Genomic DNA, 18,372 nt, shown 5'->3' on the forward strand with positions numbered 1-18,372 from the left:
ATCCTTCATATGTATGTAAACGGTCATGTATGACACATGTATCAGTTTATGAAGTATCTATGTTAGCTTCATTAGAGGCTATTGTATTGAGCCTACTTACTCCTAATAAAGTACTCTTTGACCTTTACTCTTTGCGCTCTGGGTACTTTGATTTGGATGACCTGCCCTCTGGCGCCACCCTGAGGACCATCCTATTAACTACATTAACCAGAGTCTTCTGCCTATAGGGGGCAGCAGCAACACTTTCCACGGAGGAATTTGCAGAGTTTAATTACCAACATGTTTTTTGATTATTAATTTTCATCTGCTGAAGCCTGCGAGCGCCTGTGGGCCAAGTGAGGAGAGGACGACTGTGCTGAATCAATAAGATGGAGCTGCCAGTCAACCTGTTGGGTAACATCAGAAATCACAGTATGAGCAAACATACCTTTGGGATGCACACACACACACACACACAAACACACACACACACACACAAGAAGTTCCCACTCTGTCCAAACGTCTGATGACTCAGGCTGAGTTAATCAATAACTAATTCCTGTTTCAGTCAGCTGAGTCTGTCTGAGCTCCAGGAGTCTCCCTGCTGATCAGCAAATGTTTCCCGAGGTTTGAGCTTCTTCCCTGAGCTCTCCTCCTCTCCTCTATCTGCCTTCTCTTGGTTTAGGGTGTCACCTCGCCACTTTCTGGATGAAGGTGTGTGTTGCCCTGCTGTGCGTGTGGAGCCTCTGCTGGGGGACAGACGCCGATTCCAGAGCGTGAGTCAGCACCTTCTCTATTTCCTTGCTAATCTCAGTTTAATCACATGTTAAAAGGCAGAAGGACGTGAACACCTATAGTTATAGCAACCAGTGATGTCACAGTGGCATGATGTCACGTTCTTCAGCTTTTGCACCTCCATAATTGTTATATGATGGTTGGAGTGTAAGATGGGAGACCTATGTAACACCCTCACGGAGGAGACATTCTCCGAACCTGGCAGAGAGGTTCTCTAAATCTTCAGCTAAGGATCAGGGTGTTCTCTGTAGGTAACGACCACCCCACTGCATGACAGAACATCGGGAACGCTTTAAAACTTCCTCTTTTTCATATTGAGAATTTTGTAGTTCATAAATCCCTGTATGACTTTAGGAGAATGTTCCATTTTTGTTTATTTTATGTTCACATTGCAACATAAAAGGAATTTGGGGACATAAAGAAAATGTTCCCAAATGGTTCTCCAGTCATATGAAAACATTCCCTCTCCCCTAAGCTGTACGTTCCCAGACATTCTGAGAACTAAACCTGTAAACTTTCCACAGCAGAACATCAAGATGTTCAGGGATCAAAACTGTAGAACGTTTTTGTTTGCAGGCGGTCGCGATGTGGAGGCCTAAGCGCTCTGCAGCACCATGGCAAGTGGGAGGCATCCGAAAGGTTTCAGGGATGTTATCTGGCCGCGCACGTTAGGGAACAATCAGGATGTTCTGAGACCAGTCAGAGGAACATGTAAAGGGAGTTCCCTCTAGATCTTTGCAGAATGTTTTTGGGTGGTGAAGAAATTAAGTTATTCAAGTTCATAGGAGGTGCGAATTCACTGGCATGTTGGTAACAGTTGTTCTGCTGTGTTCCACCCGCACATCAACCACAACCGTCCCAACAGGTACCTGGTGACGGCGCCTCTCTCAGTGCGTTTGGATGCCATGGAGACAGTGTTGCTGCAGTTATTTGGTTTTTCAGAGGAGGTGAGGGTCTATGTGTTCTTGAAGACCTCAATGGCTCTGGACCATGTGATTCTGGCCAAGGAAATTGTGACACTCAACACACAGAACCACCATCAGGCTGCTGCCAAAGTCCGGGTGAGATGTGACACCACGAGCTGCGATTGCTCTAAAAATCATCCTGAGGTTGAGTCATGGTATCATTTCCTTTTTGTGTCTTTAGATCTTCCCAGGTCAGCTGGACAAGAGTGTGGGTCATGTGATCCTCCACATCCAATCAGCGGAGATCAACCAGCACCTTTCTGTTCCAGTCAGCCGAGACAATGGGTTCCTGTTCATCCAGACCGACAAGCCGCTGTACACGCCGCAGCAGAGTGGTGAGTCTGTGGTTCCAGAATGGGGGTCAGCTGATCTGCATCATGCAAGCATCAGAGAACCTCTGATTCAGTGTTCTGGTGTGTGAGATTTAGAGATAGCTAGTCAAGAAATTACCAACAGCACCACCCGCCTTACCCCACCCTCAAGACAATCTACGGTGGCCTGCAGGAGCGTTCAGGAATGGTTGCCCATTCGTCCACATTTTGCTTCTCAATCATCTCAGAACTCAACTTGTTGTCCAGCAACAACGGCCGCTGCCGTTGGCCAGAAATGTGTGAAGAACCTGCCGGCGTGTCGAGGTTCATGTAACATGTTTATCTTGTAATCTGAGGCTAACGCTACATTGTCTGAGCTGCAGAGGCCTTGTGTGTGTGAGACAGAGGTTGGGCTGTGGTGTATCCTCCTGCAGCCGTGCCAGTGGGAAACATCACATTTCCCTTACTGACGCTGCTGCAGTTCCTCATCAGCTCGTCTTCATTCAGCTTCCTCCCCCCGACGTACTGAAGCTGAAGAGTCTCTTCCCTCATTGATGTGGGCCGCTTCTGCTTCCTCCAAGTCTGCTGTGGGGAGGTTCAAGTTTCAAACTCCAATAAGTTGGTTTGAAACATTTGGAGAGGGCACAGCATCAAGAATTTTTATATTCTTGCTCCAGTTATGAGTGACGACACACAAAAGGAAGCCTCGATTTAAATCTGACAGACATACAGAGTCCAAGAATATGAGAAAAGTGCTTCTGATGACAACATATGCAAACTTGTTTGTGCGTCCAGTCAAGGTGAGGGCGTTCTCCCTGAACCAGGAGCTCCGGCCTGCCAATCGCAGCGTCTTCCTGACCTTCAAGGTGAGTGTAATGATATGCAGCACCACCAGGAGGCTGCATATCATTTTTGTACATTTAAAGCAGGGGTGGCCAACCCTGTGCCATGGAGGGCCGTGTGGATGCAGGTTGTCCTTCCAACCCAACCCTTTAACAGGTGAGTCCACTGATTAACGCTCTTCTGTGGCTGAAGGTGTGTTAATCAGTGGAATCACCCTCTAAAGTGTTGGGTTGGAAGGACAACCTGCATCCACACGGCCCTCCATGGCACAGGGTTGGCCACCCCTGCTTTAAAGTAACCGTGGATATCTGTTCCATCAGGACCCGGATCACAAAACCGTGGACATTGTGGAGATGATTGATGTGAACAACGGAATCCCATCAGTGCAGAATCCCTTCAAGATCCCTATCAAACCAAAGTAATCTGAATATTGCAGGACATCTGCGGTGTGTTCACGGAGACTTCACAACCATTCCAGGCTCTCTGGACAGGAGGCAGCACGACTGGCATGATTCCTAGTGGTTCCAGGCTGTGTATATCATGTTTTTTCAGGAGATTCCAGGTTGAGTGTTGTGATGCTTGTGTGGTTCCAGGTTGGGGGTGTGGTCCATTGAAGCAGCATATTCTGATGACTTCACCACCACAGCACGAGCAGACTTTGAAGTGAAAGAATACGGTAAGAAGGTGAATCCTCGGTGGGATGACAGCAGAAGTATGTCACTGTGATGGAAACCGGTCCAACCCACTGACTCTTCTATCGGTTTCAGTTCTTCCAAGTTTCTCTATCCTTGTGGAACCAGAATCCAACTATATCAGCCACGGTAGCTTCAGCCATTTCTGTCTCAAAGTGTCTGCCAGGTGAATACAGTTGGAGCATCATGTTCAGATGCTGATCTGTTATGAAAAGTAACCATGTGTGTCGGTTCCAGGTATCGCCATGGGGCGCCAGTGGCTGATGGCGAGGTGTTTCTACGCTATGGTTATGTCAGCAAGAAGGACACTCCAGTTATCATCCCAAAATCTGTGACCAGAGACAGAGTATGAAGAGTGTCTGGAGAACCAGCACGGCGTCTCTATAGCGAGGCAATGCCCTTCATTTGTGTGTGTGTGTGTGTGTGTGTGTGTGTGTGTGTGTGTGTGTGTCTGCCCTGAAGCTGTCATTGTCTGGTGAGGTGGATGTGATTCTCAACATGGAGGAGGTTCTGTCCAAACACAATGGACCCAGAGACCTGAGCAGTCTGGTGGGGAAGTACTTGTATATAGCAGTACTACTGCATGAGGGTACGGGTACAAACAAACACACACACACACAGATGGGTTTTGGTCTGGTGTAAAAGAGTTGACGCCTACCTGCTCTTGAACTCTCAGGTGGAATCAGTCAGGAGGCGGATTTTGCTGCAGTGAAGTTTGTCAAATCACCATACAGTCTGAGCCTGGTGTCCACGCCCCCTTTCATCAAACCTGGACTTCCTTACAACCTCCAGGTGAGATGCATAAACAACACACAAACATTTTTGTGTGTGTGGTCAGGATGGACCCTCCTAAGGAGATACAAGATTTTTTTAAAAAATCAATTGGAAGCTGAAATCAGAATATATAACATATTTCACAATAAAAATCATAGAAGATCAATCAATCTGTTCTTCTTGTTTTCTTCTAATGGCGTCCAGGTGTCAGTAAAGGATCACCTGGACAAGCCAGTGAAACAGGTTCAAGTCCGTCTGGCAGAGCGAAGACTGTTCAGACAGGGGGGAGACAGCGGGGACATGCCGTGTCCTGACAGCGCCAAGACCCAGTCAGACGGCCTCGCTGTTTTTATCTGCAACACGCCGAGCGATGCGGTCAAGGCCGTATTGAAGGTGTGGTTGTTGGTTTTGTTGATTGTCTTTAATTTTTTATCATCGTTTGTTCCAGGTTATTTACTTGATGTTAATATTCAGTTGTGTAGTTGTTCACTAGTTTACTTAGCATGTTGTTAGTCTGTTTTTTCTGCCGTTGTTTACTTGTCGCTTCCTCATTGGGCTCAGTTCGAGACAGCAGATCCCGCCCTCCCAGCCACCAGTCAGGCCAGTCTGCATCTGGAGGCTGTGGCCTATCACTCGCCCAACCAGCGCTACCTCTACATTGACCCACCGCAGCCTGGCCGCAGCCTGCAGGTGGGCCTTTACACCAACATCAAGGTGTACTCAGCCACCCCCTCCTATGTGCCCATCAAAGCCCTCAGTTTCCTGGTGAGTTGGTGCCAATGGCCATATTCAGTCTGACTGGTGTTGCCATAGAAACCTGAGACATCACTCTAAATGTTTCCTCAGGTGCTCTCCAAAGGGAAGGTGGTGGATTTTGGCAGTCAGAAGTTTGTCTCCAGCAGCGACCACAGGCAGACTTTGAGCTTCAAGGTGACGGCGGCCATGGTCCCGTCCATCCGCCTGCTGGTTTACTACATCCTGTATGGTGAGGGGACATCGGAGCTGGTGGCTGACTCCATCTGGCTGGATGTCACAGACAAATGTGTCAATGGACTCCAGGTAGCTGATGATGTCATCCTTGATCGCTATGTGAGGTTTTTACCACAGTTCAGGACCTTGTGACATGTGAGCCAGGTGTGTTGTTGTGTAGCACCTGAAGTGATTGCTGGAATATCCATCTTCTGATTTAAAGATATTGTAAGTTCACATGTCAGCTGCTGAACCCTGGAGCTCATTCTCTGCTTTAAAATCAATATGCACCTGATCTTTACGTGGGAAATTGACTCAGAACTGACGATGAAGTGATCGAAATGTGTGTGTGTGTGTGTGTGTGTGTGTGTGTGTGTGTGTGTGTGTGTGTGTGTGTGTGTGTGTGTGTGTGTGTGCAGACAGAGCTCTCGTACCGGAGTCAGGAATACAAGCCCAAGAATAACCTCCAGCTGGACATCAGGACCAATCAGGACGGTCTGGTGGCGCTCTCTGCTGTTGACTCCACCCTCTTTACCCTGCGTCCTAACTACAGAGACCCTGTTACCATGGTAACACACTAACAACACATCCTGGTCTTGCTCTAGGAACATTTGTGTTTTTATACATAGCCGCTTTAACCAGCTGAGTAACAGGACATACGGCGGCCTTCAGGTTCTGCGCCACATTGAGCAGAGCGACCAAGGCTGTGGTGGGGGCGGTGGCAAAGACAGTTCAGATGTGTTCCGATTGGCTGGCCTCACCTTCATCACCAATGCCAACGCCCACCCATCAACCAGCAGTAAGTTGATAAGTCAACCACTCAGTTCATGAATCAGATGAAGTTGACCTCACAGCCAGTGACTGAGGTCATCAATGTGTGTCCAGATCAGGCGTGCGCTGCTGCAGTTCGCGCTAAACGAGCTCTGTCCGAGGACGAGAAGACGAAGAAAGGTGAGACTCCATCTGTCAATCCTGACCTCTGTATGGCCCCCCGACACAGGAACTCACCCCAGCAGAGAAGTTTCTCCAATGTAAAAGTTTCTAAAGATGCTGGTAAAGTTTATTTTTTGTTGACTCTCACAGCTCTCATCTGTAGCTAGTGGCTAACGGCTAACATACACGTTTAGAGACAAGCTGTGACAGAAGCCGACGCAGTCACACTCAGGTCAGCTCAAAGTCGGGAGGCTCCTGGCTTGGTTCCGGCTCCTCCAGAAGCCCAGATGTGTCTGCTTAGAATATTAGTTCCAATTTTTTTCTTTTTTAAAGAATTTGTAAATTTGTTGGGGAAAAGGGGCCATGCATAAGTTAGCAATAATCACTGAACCATCCATCATCCCTCCCTCCCTCCCTCCATGTTCCCCCTCTCCTCCTGTTGAGGGTGGTGGGGGTGGAGCCTATCCCAGCAGCCTTCCCCCTGGACAGGTCACCAGTCCATGGCAGGGTCAACACATAGAGACAGACAACCATTGGCTCTCCCAGCCACGCCTACGGTCAATTTAGAGTCTGGATTAACCTGGTCCCTCTTGATGTCTTTGGACTGTGGAGGAAGCTGGAGTACCAGAGAGAACCCAGCAGGAACAGGGAGAACATGGAGACTCACCCAGAAAGACCCCGTGCTGCAGCCGGGGCTCCACCCACAACCTTCTTGCTGGGGGCCACAGGGAGGACCACTGCTCCACCGGGCCGCCTAATTACTGAACACTTTTCCTAATTAGCCAAACAATTTAACACTAACTAACCCTAACAGCTGCTAACATCTGGTAAGAGCAACTACGTGCAGGTAACAATGGCTAACACCTGTAAACAGCTGCTAAAAGCTGCTAGCAGTAGCTAACATTCGCTAACCACGAGCATCTGTCTGCAGCTGAGAGCTACGGAACTCTGAAGGTCTGCTGTGAGCAGGGAATGAAGTACAGCCCCAAGAGCGTCACCTGCCAGCAGTTCGCCCTGCAGAAGTTAGGAAATAAACCGCTCTGCCGCCTCGCCTTTGAGGAGTGCTGTCTGTTCATGCAGACGCACCTTGATGGCAACCACAACCTCATCCTGGGACGGCATGGTCAGTCTGGGCGCCCCAAACTAACCGTATAGCACAGAGGTGACAGCGACCGTGACAGTTAACAAATGTGTGTGTTGACAGATATGGGCGCGGACTTCGACTTGGCACCGTTCCTGGTGCGGAGCTACTTTCCAGAGGGTTGGCTTTGGGAGGTCCAGCACATCAGGTGACAAAACAAAGAATTCTGGAACATGAAACCAGTACTACCAGAGAAGGTTGATGTGTGTGTGTGTGTGTGTGTGTGTGTGTGTGTGTGTGTGTGTGTGTGTGTGTGTGTTCAGGGCAGGTCAGCAGTCCATCAGCAGGAAGTTGCCAGACTCCCTGACCACCTGGGAGGTGAAAGCTGTCGGCATGTTCCCCAATGGTGAGCTTCCTTCCGTCCTTGTTCTTTGCTCCGCACATCTAAACACAATGAGAAGTGTGATAGTGTGTTTTTGTGGTGTGTTAGTGGTCAGCAGCAGTGTGAAAACTGTGCATGTCTCTGGCAGGGATATGTGTGGCTGAGCCGGTCCAGGTGCCGGTCCGCTTACCGCTCAGCGTGGACGTCCCACTGCCGTACCAGGTGGTCCGAGGGGAGCAGCTGGAGCTGAGAGGCTCGGTCTACAACCAGCAGCCCGATGGTGTCATGGTACGACTGACACCAGTGTCCTGGTGGTGGTCGAGTCCTTCAGGGTCTGTCAGGAGGGAAAAGTTCCCTCTGACTTTCATTTCAATGGGGTTCTGCTTTCACAAGCCTGTCGGGGAATTTGCAGAGAAGAAAAGGGATCAGCAAATTCACAAAATAGACTAAATACTTCGTAACCTTCTTAACATGAATATGTTCTACTATGCAAAAATGAGAAGAATTCCACAAAATTCTAATAGGGATTTTTTTTTATTGCTGGATCAAATTTGTTTTGCAAATTCACTCAGTTTTTAAATTCTAAATAGTCAGAAACTCAAAACAGACCTTTGCCAGACACTGAGCACAAAAAGTACAAATACTGCACAAAATGATAAGTACAATGGTTAATAATTGAACGTGTAACAAAGAGCCCTTGTAGTATGATCCGTTATTGATGAGAAGGTCAATTGGTGGTGGATCAGACTTCCAAAAGTCAAAATTTCTCTTTAAATGTCCTCTCTCTGGTCCCGCCATGTCTCCCTCAGTACTGCGTGACACTGACGGTGGGCCCGGCGCTCTGCCTGCTCCAGTCCCAGACAGTTGCTGGGGGTGCAGGGCTTCACTCCACCACCTGCACCTGGAGCCCCCTACCTGCAGAGGGGGTGGGGAAGGTGGCGTTCACCCTGCTGGGCCTCGAGCCTGGTGACCACACCCTGACCTTCACCCTGAAGACCCACCAAGGACAGCGGGACATCATGGAGAAGAAGTTGCGAGTGGTGGTACGTATGCAGGCGGATGAGGTCATAGCTTAGCATCCCCACCATGGAGAGAAATTAAGGCCAGTCTTATTATTCTAGTATTTTGGAGTTAGTTTAATAGTGATATGAAATCATAAAAAAATAAATGACGCTGTTCAGAGAAAGATGGCTCCTCCCCTCCCCCAGGTTCATACTACTCCTGACTGCCAGAACTCCTAGCAGTAGATTAGCCACCTAGCTAGAGCTAGCTCTGTCAGCCCTGACGACGAACAAAGCAAAGGAAACAGAGAACTTTGCTGAAGTGTGTAACTCGAGAGGGAAGGATGCTCGAGGACGTTTACTGGACCACTGATCATCACATGTCCAGTCAGAGGGCAGAGATTCACGTTTTCCTCTGTCAGTTTTGTGGATGTGACGTGCACTGCTTGTCTGGTTATCACGTTTGCAGCCAGAAGGCGTGAAGCAGGAGGAATATTCAGGAGGGACGCTGGACCCACAGGGACTCTACGGTACCGTCTCTCAAGTGTTCATGTCTGGGAGCAGGTCAGTGTTTGTTGAACTGTGTGTCTGTGGTGTAGGTTTGGAGAAGAGGACGGTGGTGCTGAAGAACACGCTGCCAGCCAACATCGTTCCCAACACGGCCGTGGAGAGAATGCTGAGCATCAATGGTAAGATGTGGCTTGTGATATGGCGGCAGCAATGCATGTGAGGTACCACAGAGCAGCTGATTCACCCTGGCGAAGGGGAGGGGCATGTCTAACACTGACTCAGCAGCTGGACAGAGACATGGCTGAGGACAACCATGGTAACATATTACCCTCAATGAAGGTGTGTGCTTTGTGTCCCAGGTGAGGTCCTAGGAGACGTCCTGTCTGTGATGCACAACCCTGAAGGCCTTCGACAGCTCATCAATCTGCCCTCCGGGTCAGCAGAGGCGGAGCTTGGTGGAGTCCTGCCCCTTGTGCAGGTGTACCTGTACCTTGAGACAACAGAAAGCTGGGACATCCTGGGAGCTGACATCCATAAGAACTCAGCCAAGCTAAGGCAGAGGATTCGAGAAGGTGAGGACGGGTTCTGTAGGGCGGCATGTGTGAGGACCTCAGGTTGACTATCAAAATAAGAGCACGGTGCTTTCAGACCAGAGGAACTTCATAGTTCCCTGACCTGTTGGAGAAAGGTCACGGGAAGGGGTAACTGCTCCAGGCGTAGGACCCTGTACGTTCTTCGGGACTGATGCAGCACTGGTAACAGCCGTGTTGAACAGCAGGGAACCTGTGGACAAGTGCATCGTGCCTCCCTGTAGAGACTGACAGCACATTCCTGAGGGTGAATCACTGATTTATGAGGAAAACATGTTTAAGGTGAAGGTCAAGGAGGTCAGTGAGGTTAATGAGGTCAGTGTAGTCAGTATCAGGAAATGAAGTTGCGATCTTCTGATGCAGTGGAACATGGTGTTTGTGTTCAGGTCTGGTCGGTATCAGCTCCTTCCGAGGTGGAGACTCCGCCTACAGCATGTGGACAAAGAGAGAGGCCAGCACCTGGTCAGATGAAGCACGCACACGCACACGCACACACACACACACACACACACACACACACACACACACACACACACACACACACACACACCCCAATGTGACTAATCAAGCCATGACTTGACAGTTATTTATTTTAACGCCATCTAGAGGCCAAATCATGAACAACATGCAAATGTGAAGTAGTTTGCAGCTTGAGCCACCACCACTGTTCCCTCTGTCTGGTCTGGCAGGCTGACTGCTGCGGTGGTGAAGACTCTGTCCCTGGCGAATCAGGTCGTCACTGTGGACCACCATGACCTGTCCGAGTCTGTCGCCTGGTTGATCCGCCACGCTCAGCAGCAGGATGGATCCTTCACAGAGAAATCCTCTTTCAGACCTAACAAGATCAAGGTGAGCCCCCCTCTTCTTCTTCTCCACTTGCTGCAGCAGGCTCCTCTCGGGGAAAACCCTCGCCACCTCCCAGCTAACAACTGCCTGTGTTCTGATTGGCTGCAGGCGGCTGGGACGGAACAGACAGTGTACCTGACGTCTTTTGTCCTGATTGCTTTACACGGAGTTACGAGCATCAAAGATCAGATCCTGCAACTCCAAGTTAGGACACTCCTCCTCATCATCCTCTTCTTTCTCCTCCTCTCCCTCCTGCTCCTCCTCTTCATCAATCATCGTCCTCGTGTGTCACTCCTGTGTGTCTAAAGCGCTTAATCACACAAACCTCCATCAGGTGATTTCTCCTCCTCCTCCTGCTCTTTCAGTTCCATGATGACAGCATGAGGTCAGCAGCAAACTACATTTCCCAGCATGCCCCAAGTGTGAAGAGTGTATATGTACGTGCAGTGGCGACCTATGCCCTGACTCTTCTTGACCCCAATGGTGTGACCGCCAGTACCCTGCTGAGCAGCCTGGAGACACTGGCTCACCAGAAAGGTGTGTGTGTGTGTGTGTGTGTGTGTGTGTGTGTGTGTGTGTGTGTGTGTGTGTGTGTGTGTGCCTGCTCACCATTCATTAGTTTGTAAATGAATGAACTCCATCAGGCAATGAGAGTAAATCCTACATGAACCACTTGATGCCTGAATTGATTTACAATTATATTAGAAAAAGTATTGTTTGTGTTCTTGCTTCCAAGCTGAGGCCAAATTCAGTGGAGGTTGTAAATCTGGCCATGATGCAAACAACAGGCACGAATGGTGAGAATGGTAAACCATTGCTGAATGTGTATGAATGTTTACAAACCGACATTGGAGGAATACATACGTTATCCTGGCTGTAGTCTGAGTGGACGCGGCGGTGTGCCACAAATGCTTCTCCTTCAGTAAATTTGCTGTTCAGATTCTGCTTTGATGGGTCTGAGAGCAGGAACCAAGATGACCAGCAAGCAGATGAATCTGGACCATAAGATACTTGATTCAGATCAAGAAGGTCTCAGGAAAATTGAAATTGAGAACTGAAAACACCAGACTGTGGACACAATAGTTTTGTTAAAGTGATGCTTCACCTGCACAATGTATTAATACCCTCCAAGTACTCACTAACAGGAGTACTCAGCTCACTGAGGGGTTTTTCCCTCCTGCATCACTTCTTAGTGACTCAAGAATGCAGGAAGAACCAGACATGTCTTTTTAGCTCGAAGCTAATGGAGACTGATGCTAACAGCCGCTAAACTGTCCACAAACATTTGTTCAATAACTCTCTAGGTCATCTGGTATAATCCAGGTGTGTGTGTGTGTGTGTGTGTGTGTGTGTGTGTGTGTGTGTGTGTGTGTGTGTGTGTGTGTGAGAGCAGGACACCCTGCTGAGCTCAGGTACTGGCAGGAGTCCAGCGTGAAAGCTGATTGGCTCAAACCTGACCAGTCCAGCGGGCTGACGGTAGAGACGACTGCGTATGTCCTGCTGACTGTGTTGCTCAAGGTGCTTCTCTGCTTTGGTTGTCTGTTGCCTGGTGTGTTGAATAATTTTCGAGCTATAGAAGGGTTCTAGGTGTATGTCACATGTCCTGTCACTTCCTCTGATCTGGACCGAGTATGATCAGATCATTCAAAGATCAAGTGAAGAAACTGATCAGCTTCAGTTATTGATCAGATATGAATCAAACTTTGACTAGGGGCGGGACTTACAGTGTATCCAGGATCTGTGTTTACTGAGTCATGTTGAAGTCATAAAGTTAGAAGATTAGAATTAATTTTGCTGATTAAATTGGAAGTAGTGTGTCTTTGTTCATCATAATGAAATGTGTTGAAGGGTAGGATCCAGTACGCCAACCCCATCCTGTCTTGGCTGACCCAGGATCAGCACTATGGCGAGGGCTTCTACTCTACACAGGTACCACACACACACACACACACACACACACACACACAAAGTAGCTACCTGTTTTTGTATTCATGGTGTCTTCATCTCTTATTGCTGACTTAGTAGACAAACCCTCACACATCAGAGGAGGTCATGTGACCTGACGCCAGCACAGCCACATGACTAAACCACCATCTCTGGAGTGACACGGCGCCAGGTGCTAACACTCTGCCTCTCTCAGGACACAGTTCTGACTCTGGAGGCGTTGACAGAGTACAGCCGGGTCACCCCTCGAGCCGTCCTCAATCAGGACATCAACATACGCTACCGCAGGAGAGGAGAACTGGGACGAGTACAGGTTAGCCAGAGCCGACCTGTGGCCACGCCCATCCAGGTGAGACGGAGAAAATGTCCAGTTTCCTGTTTCTGCTCGGAAAGGGGAGGAGGAAGAGGAAGTTGTTTCGGCCGCGGGCGTCTTTGTCCTCCCAGCAGATTCTGACTTATCACTCCAAGCTTTGAAGCAGCTCTGTCTTGATTTTTGTCAGGTGACAAAGAACGATGAAATCCTTGTGTCAACAGGTTATGGGAGGGGAGTGTCTACTGTGAAGGTGGGTGTGGCTAATGACATGTTACACCTTGAAAACTGCACTAGAAGCTGAGCTGCCTGTGATTGCAGATGAAGACAGTTTACTATCAGACGACCCCACCTGCTCGGAGCTGTAACTTTGACATCACCGTAGAGATGGTGGGCGCCGACACCTCAGACAGTGAGTGAGTGAATGGCAGTGTGTGTGTGTGTGTGTGTGTGTGTGTGTGTGTTGGGTGCAGGAGGAAACTTCTTCTTCTTCTTCTTCTTCAGGTTCTAGTCTCAAGGCTCCTCACCTGGTTGCTTGTGTAAAGTAAGAACATCTGAACCAAACACACTCATGTTGAACTGTCAACAGACCTGAGTTCCGCCTCTCACCTGCAACAAGTCTGCATTTTATTGACAACTTAAATTGTGGGTCTGATCAGAGGCAGAGTGTCTCAGTCTGCAGGTTGAGAGCTGTCCAACTGTCCTGCAGGTACAAGCCTCCTGCTAACGAGGCGTTCACTGAGTCCAGTCTGACCGTCCTGAAGATCCAGCTGCCAACTGGTGTGGAGGCATACCTGGAAGACCTGAAACAGGTCAACACTTAACCTTCCTCTTCTTCCTGTTCTGGGCCATAAGTAGAGATGCTTCTCTCCAGAGGCGCTAGGGAGCCTGATCCAGAATCAGTCATCTGACTCTTGAACAAGTCATCCTTGAGCTTTGGAGCAGTGACCATGTGTCTGTGTTGCAGTTCAGAGACATGGCGGAGCCGATGATCTCCCACTACGAGTTGCAGGGGAGCACCGTCATCATTCAGATGGACACTGTGAGTGGCACACAGACCTCAAACACTACAGAGCAGAACCGCTGGATCTGGACCTAAGGGCTCAGAAACCAAAGATGGCAGAAGAAACAGAACTTCTAACATTAGTACTTCCCCTCCAGTCACTAGGTTCCCTCTGATAACTTCCTCTCTGCTCCTTAGGTTCCCTCTGACATTTTCCTGTGTGTTGGTTTTCGGATCCGAACTGGGTTCAGGGTGGGGGGGGCAAGTGAGTCCCTGTGCAGTGTCTACGAGCCTCAGGACAAAGGTGAGACCCAAAGAGAGCAATCACAGGAAAACAGGAAGTGCCCTGGAAGGAATGGAGGGGCCTGAGCAGGGTGCTGCTAGAAACTTCGCCGCTCTGGGGTTCCTAAAACATTGGCTCCTCTGTATCTCCTCCTCCAGGAAGTTTGTGCACCAAACAGTTCTCGTCCCAGGAGCAGCAGCTGCAGCGCCTCTGTGTGGGGGAACAGTGTCAATGCATGACAGGTGACTCCAGCTCAGTGCCTGATTGGACACATCAACTCAGTGCTTTTGACTTTGTCTGATATGCTTAAAGTTGTCATGGTTGCATCAGAGGGCCGACCTCACTAACGACGCCCGACTGGACTGTTTATACACACACACACACACACACACACACACACACACACACACACACACACACACACACACACACACATATATATATATACACATATACACACACACACACACATGTATATGTGTATATATATACATATATGTACATATTTACATATACGTGTGTATGTATATATATATATATACATACAGATATACACACACATATATGTGTATATATATATACATATATGTATATGTATATATACACATATTTACACCCACATATGTGTGTATATATATATATACACATATTTACACACACATATGTGTATATATACATATGTGTGTGTATATATGTGTATATACATATGTGTGTGTATATAGGTGTATATATGTGTATATATACATATATATACTGTATATACATATATGTATATGTGTGTATATATACACACAATATACATGTGTATATATGTATATATACATATATACATATATGTATATATACACATATATATATACATATACACACATATGTATATATACATATATGTGTGTGTAAATATGTGTATGTATATACACATATTTACACACACATGTGTGTGTATATATATGTATATACATATATATACATATATGTGTGTATATATACATATATATCTATACATATCTGTATGTGTGTGTATATATACACACATGTGTGTATATATACACATATATACACATGTATATGTGTATATATCTATACATATATGTATATGTGTATATATATACACATATATATATATACACACACATATGTGTATATATATACATATGTGTATATGTATATATATATATGTGTGTGTGTATATATACGTATATATATGTGTGTGTGTATATATACATATATGTATGTGTGTGTATATATACACACGTGTATATATACATATATATGTATAGATATATATATGTATATATACACATATACACACATATGTATATATATGAATCTACATATATATACACACAGATATGTATATACATATATACACACACACATATATGTGTGTATATATATATATACATATATGTATATACATATATATGTGTATATATGTATATACATATGTGTGTATATAGGTGTATGTGTGTACACTGCTAATACACATATATAAACACACATATACACATATATACACGCATGTATATATATGTACATACATATATACATATGTGTGTATATATATGTATATACATATGTGTGTGTATATTTGTGTATATGTGTGTTTATATATGTGTGTATTTATATATATATATACATATATACATATATATATCTATACATATATGTGTGTGTATATTTACATATACATACACATCTCCCTCGTCATGTAGTGATGTTTTTTTAATTGTATGAGGCATGTTGCTTGTGTAAATGTCTTCACACGCAATGTCACATGTTGTGTAGCTGCGTGTGCTGCCTACAGAGGTGCGATTGACTCGACCCTCACAGTCGCTGAACGCACCAAGGAGACATGCCGGCCTCAAGTTAAATATGGTGAGAAGGAAGTTTGAATATGTGATTAAAATTCTGCTATTACTGACACCTACAGAAGCTCCATCGTCCCACCACTGTTACTGACACCTGAACTAACCACAGAAGCGCCATTGTCCCACCACTTTTACTGACACCTGCACTAACCATAGAAGCTCCATTTTCCCACCACTGTTCCTGACACCTGAACTAACCACTCCACCTGCGCTACCTGATGGACCAACTCAATTACCGGTTGCTGGAGTGTTGATCTGGGGACGTTTGGTCTCTGCAGCCTACAAAGTGGCCATCAAGTCCTCAGCAACAGAGGGAGGCTTTGTCATCTTCTCAGCCAACGTCCTTGAAGTTCTGAAGAACGTGGATGAAGGTCCAGTGCACTGCTTCATTATTATAACGCAACATCACATTGACATCAGGGGACGTAGGAGGAGGAGCCAGACTCCAACCTGTGTCCCCTCAGAAATCCATTAGTGATGTTTCTGGAAATGAACTCTTCATATTGAATTAAAGTTGGGTTGTTTGCTTCTTCAGCGTTTGAAGCTGTGAGTCCAGGGACCGAGGTGGAGCTGGTCAAGAAGGTCACCTGCAGCTCAGTGGACATCCAGAACCAGAGGCAGTACCTAGTGATGGGCTCCAGTGGGTCAGAGGTCACACTCAACCAGAGTGTCAAGTCAGTTGTGTGTCTCCTCTCCTCTGGCACTCTGGGAGTCTTCGACTCTGATCGGTGTCTCCTGTCTCCTAGGTATCGTCTTCCTCTGGACTCGGACGCCATGGTGGAGCTATGGCCAACAATCTGTAGTTCTCCTGAGTGTTTGGACTACATCTCCCAGTTGGACGAGTTTGCTCTGGACCTGCAGTTATCCAGCTGCCCGAACACATCATAACTTCACTATAGGTTTTAATTTAATACAGCGGCTGTTGATTTTGTGGTGCTTCATGTCCCAGCTGCCATTAAAAGCTTCTGTAGCACAGAGACGTTCTCAGCATTTCTGATTTGACACTCCTGGAACATCTTTATGTTGTGGCCACGACTTACACGATCGCTGGGTTTAGGGTCACATGTCTCTGCAGTTTCTCATAAACATAACGTTTGCATGGAAATGACACTCAGGGAGGGTGACAGACCCCAACTCACTTTGTGGGACAAAGAGTATGTTTGTGTGGGGCCTCCAGCAAAGGCGGCGTCCGCGTGCTTGGCTGCCGGCTTTTGGCTTTTGGCTTTTGGGGGGGGGGTCAAAACTCCTGAAACACACAGAAAATGCATTTTGGCACAGCTTGGCCTCTGGTTGACTCAGCAGCACAAAATATGACCATGACAATAACAACGACAATACAACGACTTAGCAAATAACAACTTAACAACAGACACGCATTGAAATGATCCGTGTTTACTGGTCAAGCTGGTAAATCATGACTCCCATCCAATAAGGAGCTCACCACAAGTCTGTAGCTCCGTCCACGTCCACGCCTCCATGGTGGAACAGCAGGTGCTGCATCAAGCCAGAATATGAACAAAGACAAGTCCACTTCACCACTGCAGCGTCCTCACAACAAAGCACAGGTAAGTCTGGCCTTGTCTGAGTCCTCTCCCAGAGGCTTCCATCAGCCTGGCCTTCCGCTGGCGCCCCCTATGGGTACACAGGTGCTTGGTGGTTTCCTGGCCTTCGTCCATTTTCTTTCATCGCTTGAAGACTCCCTGCGTTTCGTTCTACGTTTGTTGTTGTTTGGTAGGCGTTCCCTGACGTCCCCGCGGCTGTTTGATTGATAGGACCCCCACGACACACACAGCCCGCCCCCTGGTGGCAGCCTTCACTGCTCCATTCACTCGCCCATTTGATAACACCAAGATTTCAGGCGTACATTTGAAAACTGCTGCCTGTCGATCAGAATGCGGGACAGCGAGTCAATTAGAGGGACGCCTGAAAAGGCATGGAAATGCGGGACAGTCCCGCACAAACCGGGACATATGGTCACGCAGGTGCAGGTGTTTGTGGACTGTTGAACTAAATGTAAAGTAGCTGGTCTGACGCAGATGCAGCTGTTCAGGGTTACCAGCTCTTAAGAGGCGATAAAGGCAACAGTCCGCGCGCGCGTGCGTGTGTGTGTGTGTGTGTGGGGGGGGGGGATTAAGCTAACCGGCTTTGTACCGGTGGGTATCCAAGGAGACGGAAGACTGACTCGCCACTCGTCACCGTCAGCGTGGCGCCGCGGCCGTGAGTCCCTCTGACTGGCTGCTGCTGCGTTGTGCGGGTTTGAATTTGGCGGTAATACTTGAAGTGGTTTCCA

At 47.5% G+C, this 18,372-nt stretch overlaps 1 protein-coding gene across 6 annotated transcripts; it reads left to right on the plus strand.

Annotated features, from left to right (window-relative positions):
- Window positions 1–564: 564 nt before the first annotated feature.
- Window positions 565–17,057, plus strand: c5 (complement component 5). Of its 6 annotated transcripts, XM_086205628.1 has the most exons (42): window positions 565–755; window positions 1,640–1,835; window positions 1,921–2,074; window positions 2,846–2,916; window positions 3,214–3,311; window positions 3,487–3,569; window positions 3,661–3,751; window positions 3,823–3,931; window positions 4,048–4,174; window positions 4,262–4,377; window positions 4,564–4,752; window positions 4,921–5,124; window positions 5,206–5,418; window positions 5,748–5,897; window positions 6,001–6,127; window positions 6,214–6,279; window positions 7,193–7,384; window positions 7,466–7,550; window positions 7,666–7,748; window positions 7,873–8,012; window positions 8,534–8,767; window positions 9,195–9,255; window positions 9,325–9,414; window positions 9,595–9,807; window positions 10,212–10,287; window positions 10,515–10,674; window positions 10,780–10,875; window positions 11,037–11,208; window positions 12,065–12,189; window positions 12,520–12,600; window positions 12,812–12,964; window positions 13,116–13,178; window positions 13,247–13,337; window positions 13,430–13,469; window positions 13,635–13,737; window positions 13,893–13,967; window positions 14,127–14,232; window positions 14,370–14,453; window positions 16,000–16,089; window positions 16,361–16,453; window positions 16,618–16,756; window positions 16,829–17,057. In XM_086205628.1, exons 1-42 carry the CDS (start codon window positions 688–690, stop codon window positions 16,968–16,970), a joined length of 5,049 nt encoding a protein of 1,682 aa, XP_086061754.1. In that variant the 5' UTR covers window positions 565–687; the 3' UTR covers window positions 16,971–17,057. The 6 variants fall into 6 exon arrangements, 3 of the variants coding, with proteins under 3 accessions (XP_086061754.1, XP_086061755.1, XP_086061756.1); XR_015116325.1 differs by lacking the exons at window positions 13,430–13,469; window positions 14,370–14,453; window positions 16,000–16,089; ... (1 more) ...; window positions 16,618–16,756; window positions 16,829–17,057 and having other exon boundaries at window positions 14,127–14,191; XM_086205629.1 differs by lacking the exons at window positions 13,893–13,967; window positions 14,127–14,232; window positions 14,370–14,453; ... (2 more) ...; window positions 16,618–16,756; window positions 16,829–17,057 and having other exon boundaries at window positions 13,247–13,341; window positions 13,635–13,740.
- Window positions 17,058–18,372: the final 1,315 nt, after the last annotated feature.

Source organism: Aulostomus chinensis, chromosome 6 (assembly GCF_037954235.1).
Source record: "Aulostomus chinensis isolate RoL2024-O1b breed Wild chromosome 6, RoL_Achi_v1.0, whole genome shotgun sequence".
In the NCBI taxonomy this organism is placed as follows: domain Eukaryota; kingdom Metazoa; phylum Chordata; class Actinopteri; order Syngnathiformes; family Aulostomidae; genus Aulostomus; species Aulostomus chinensis.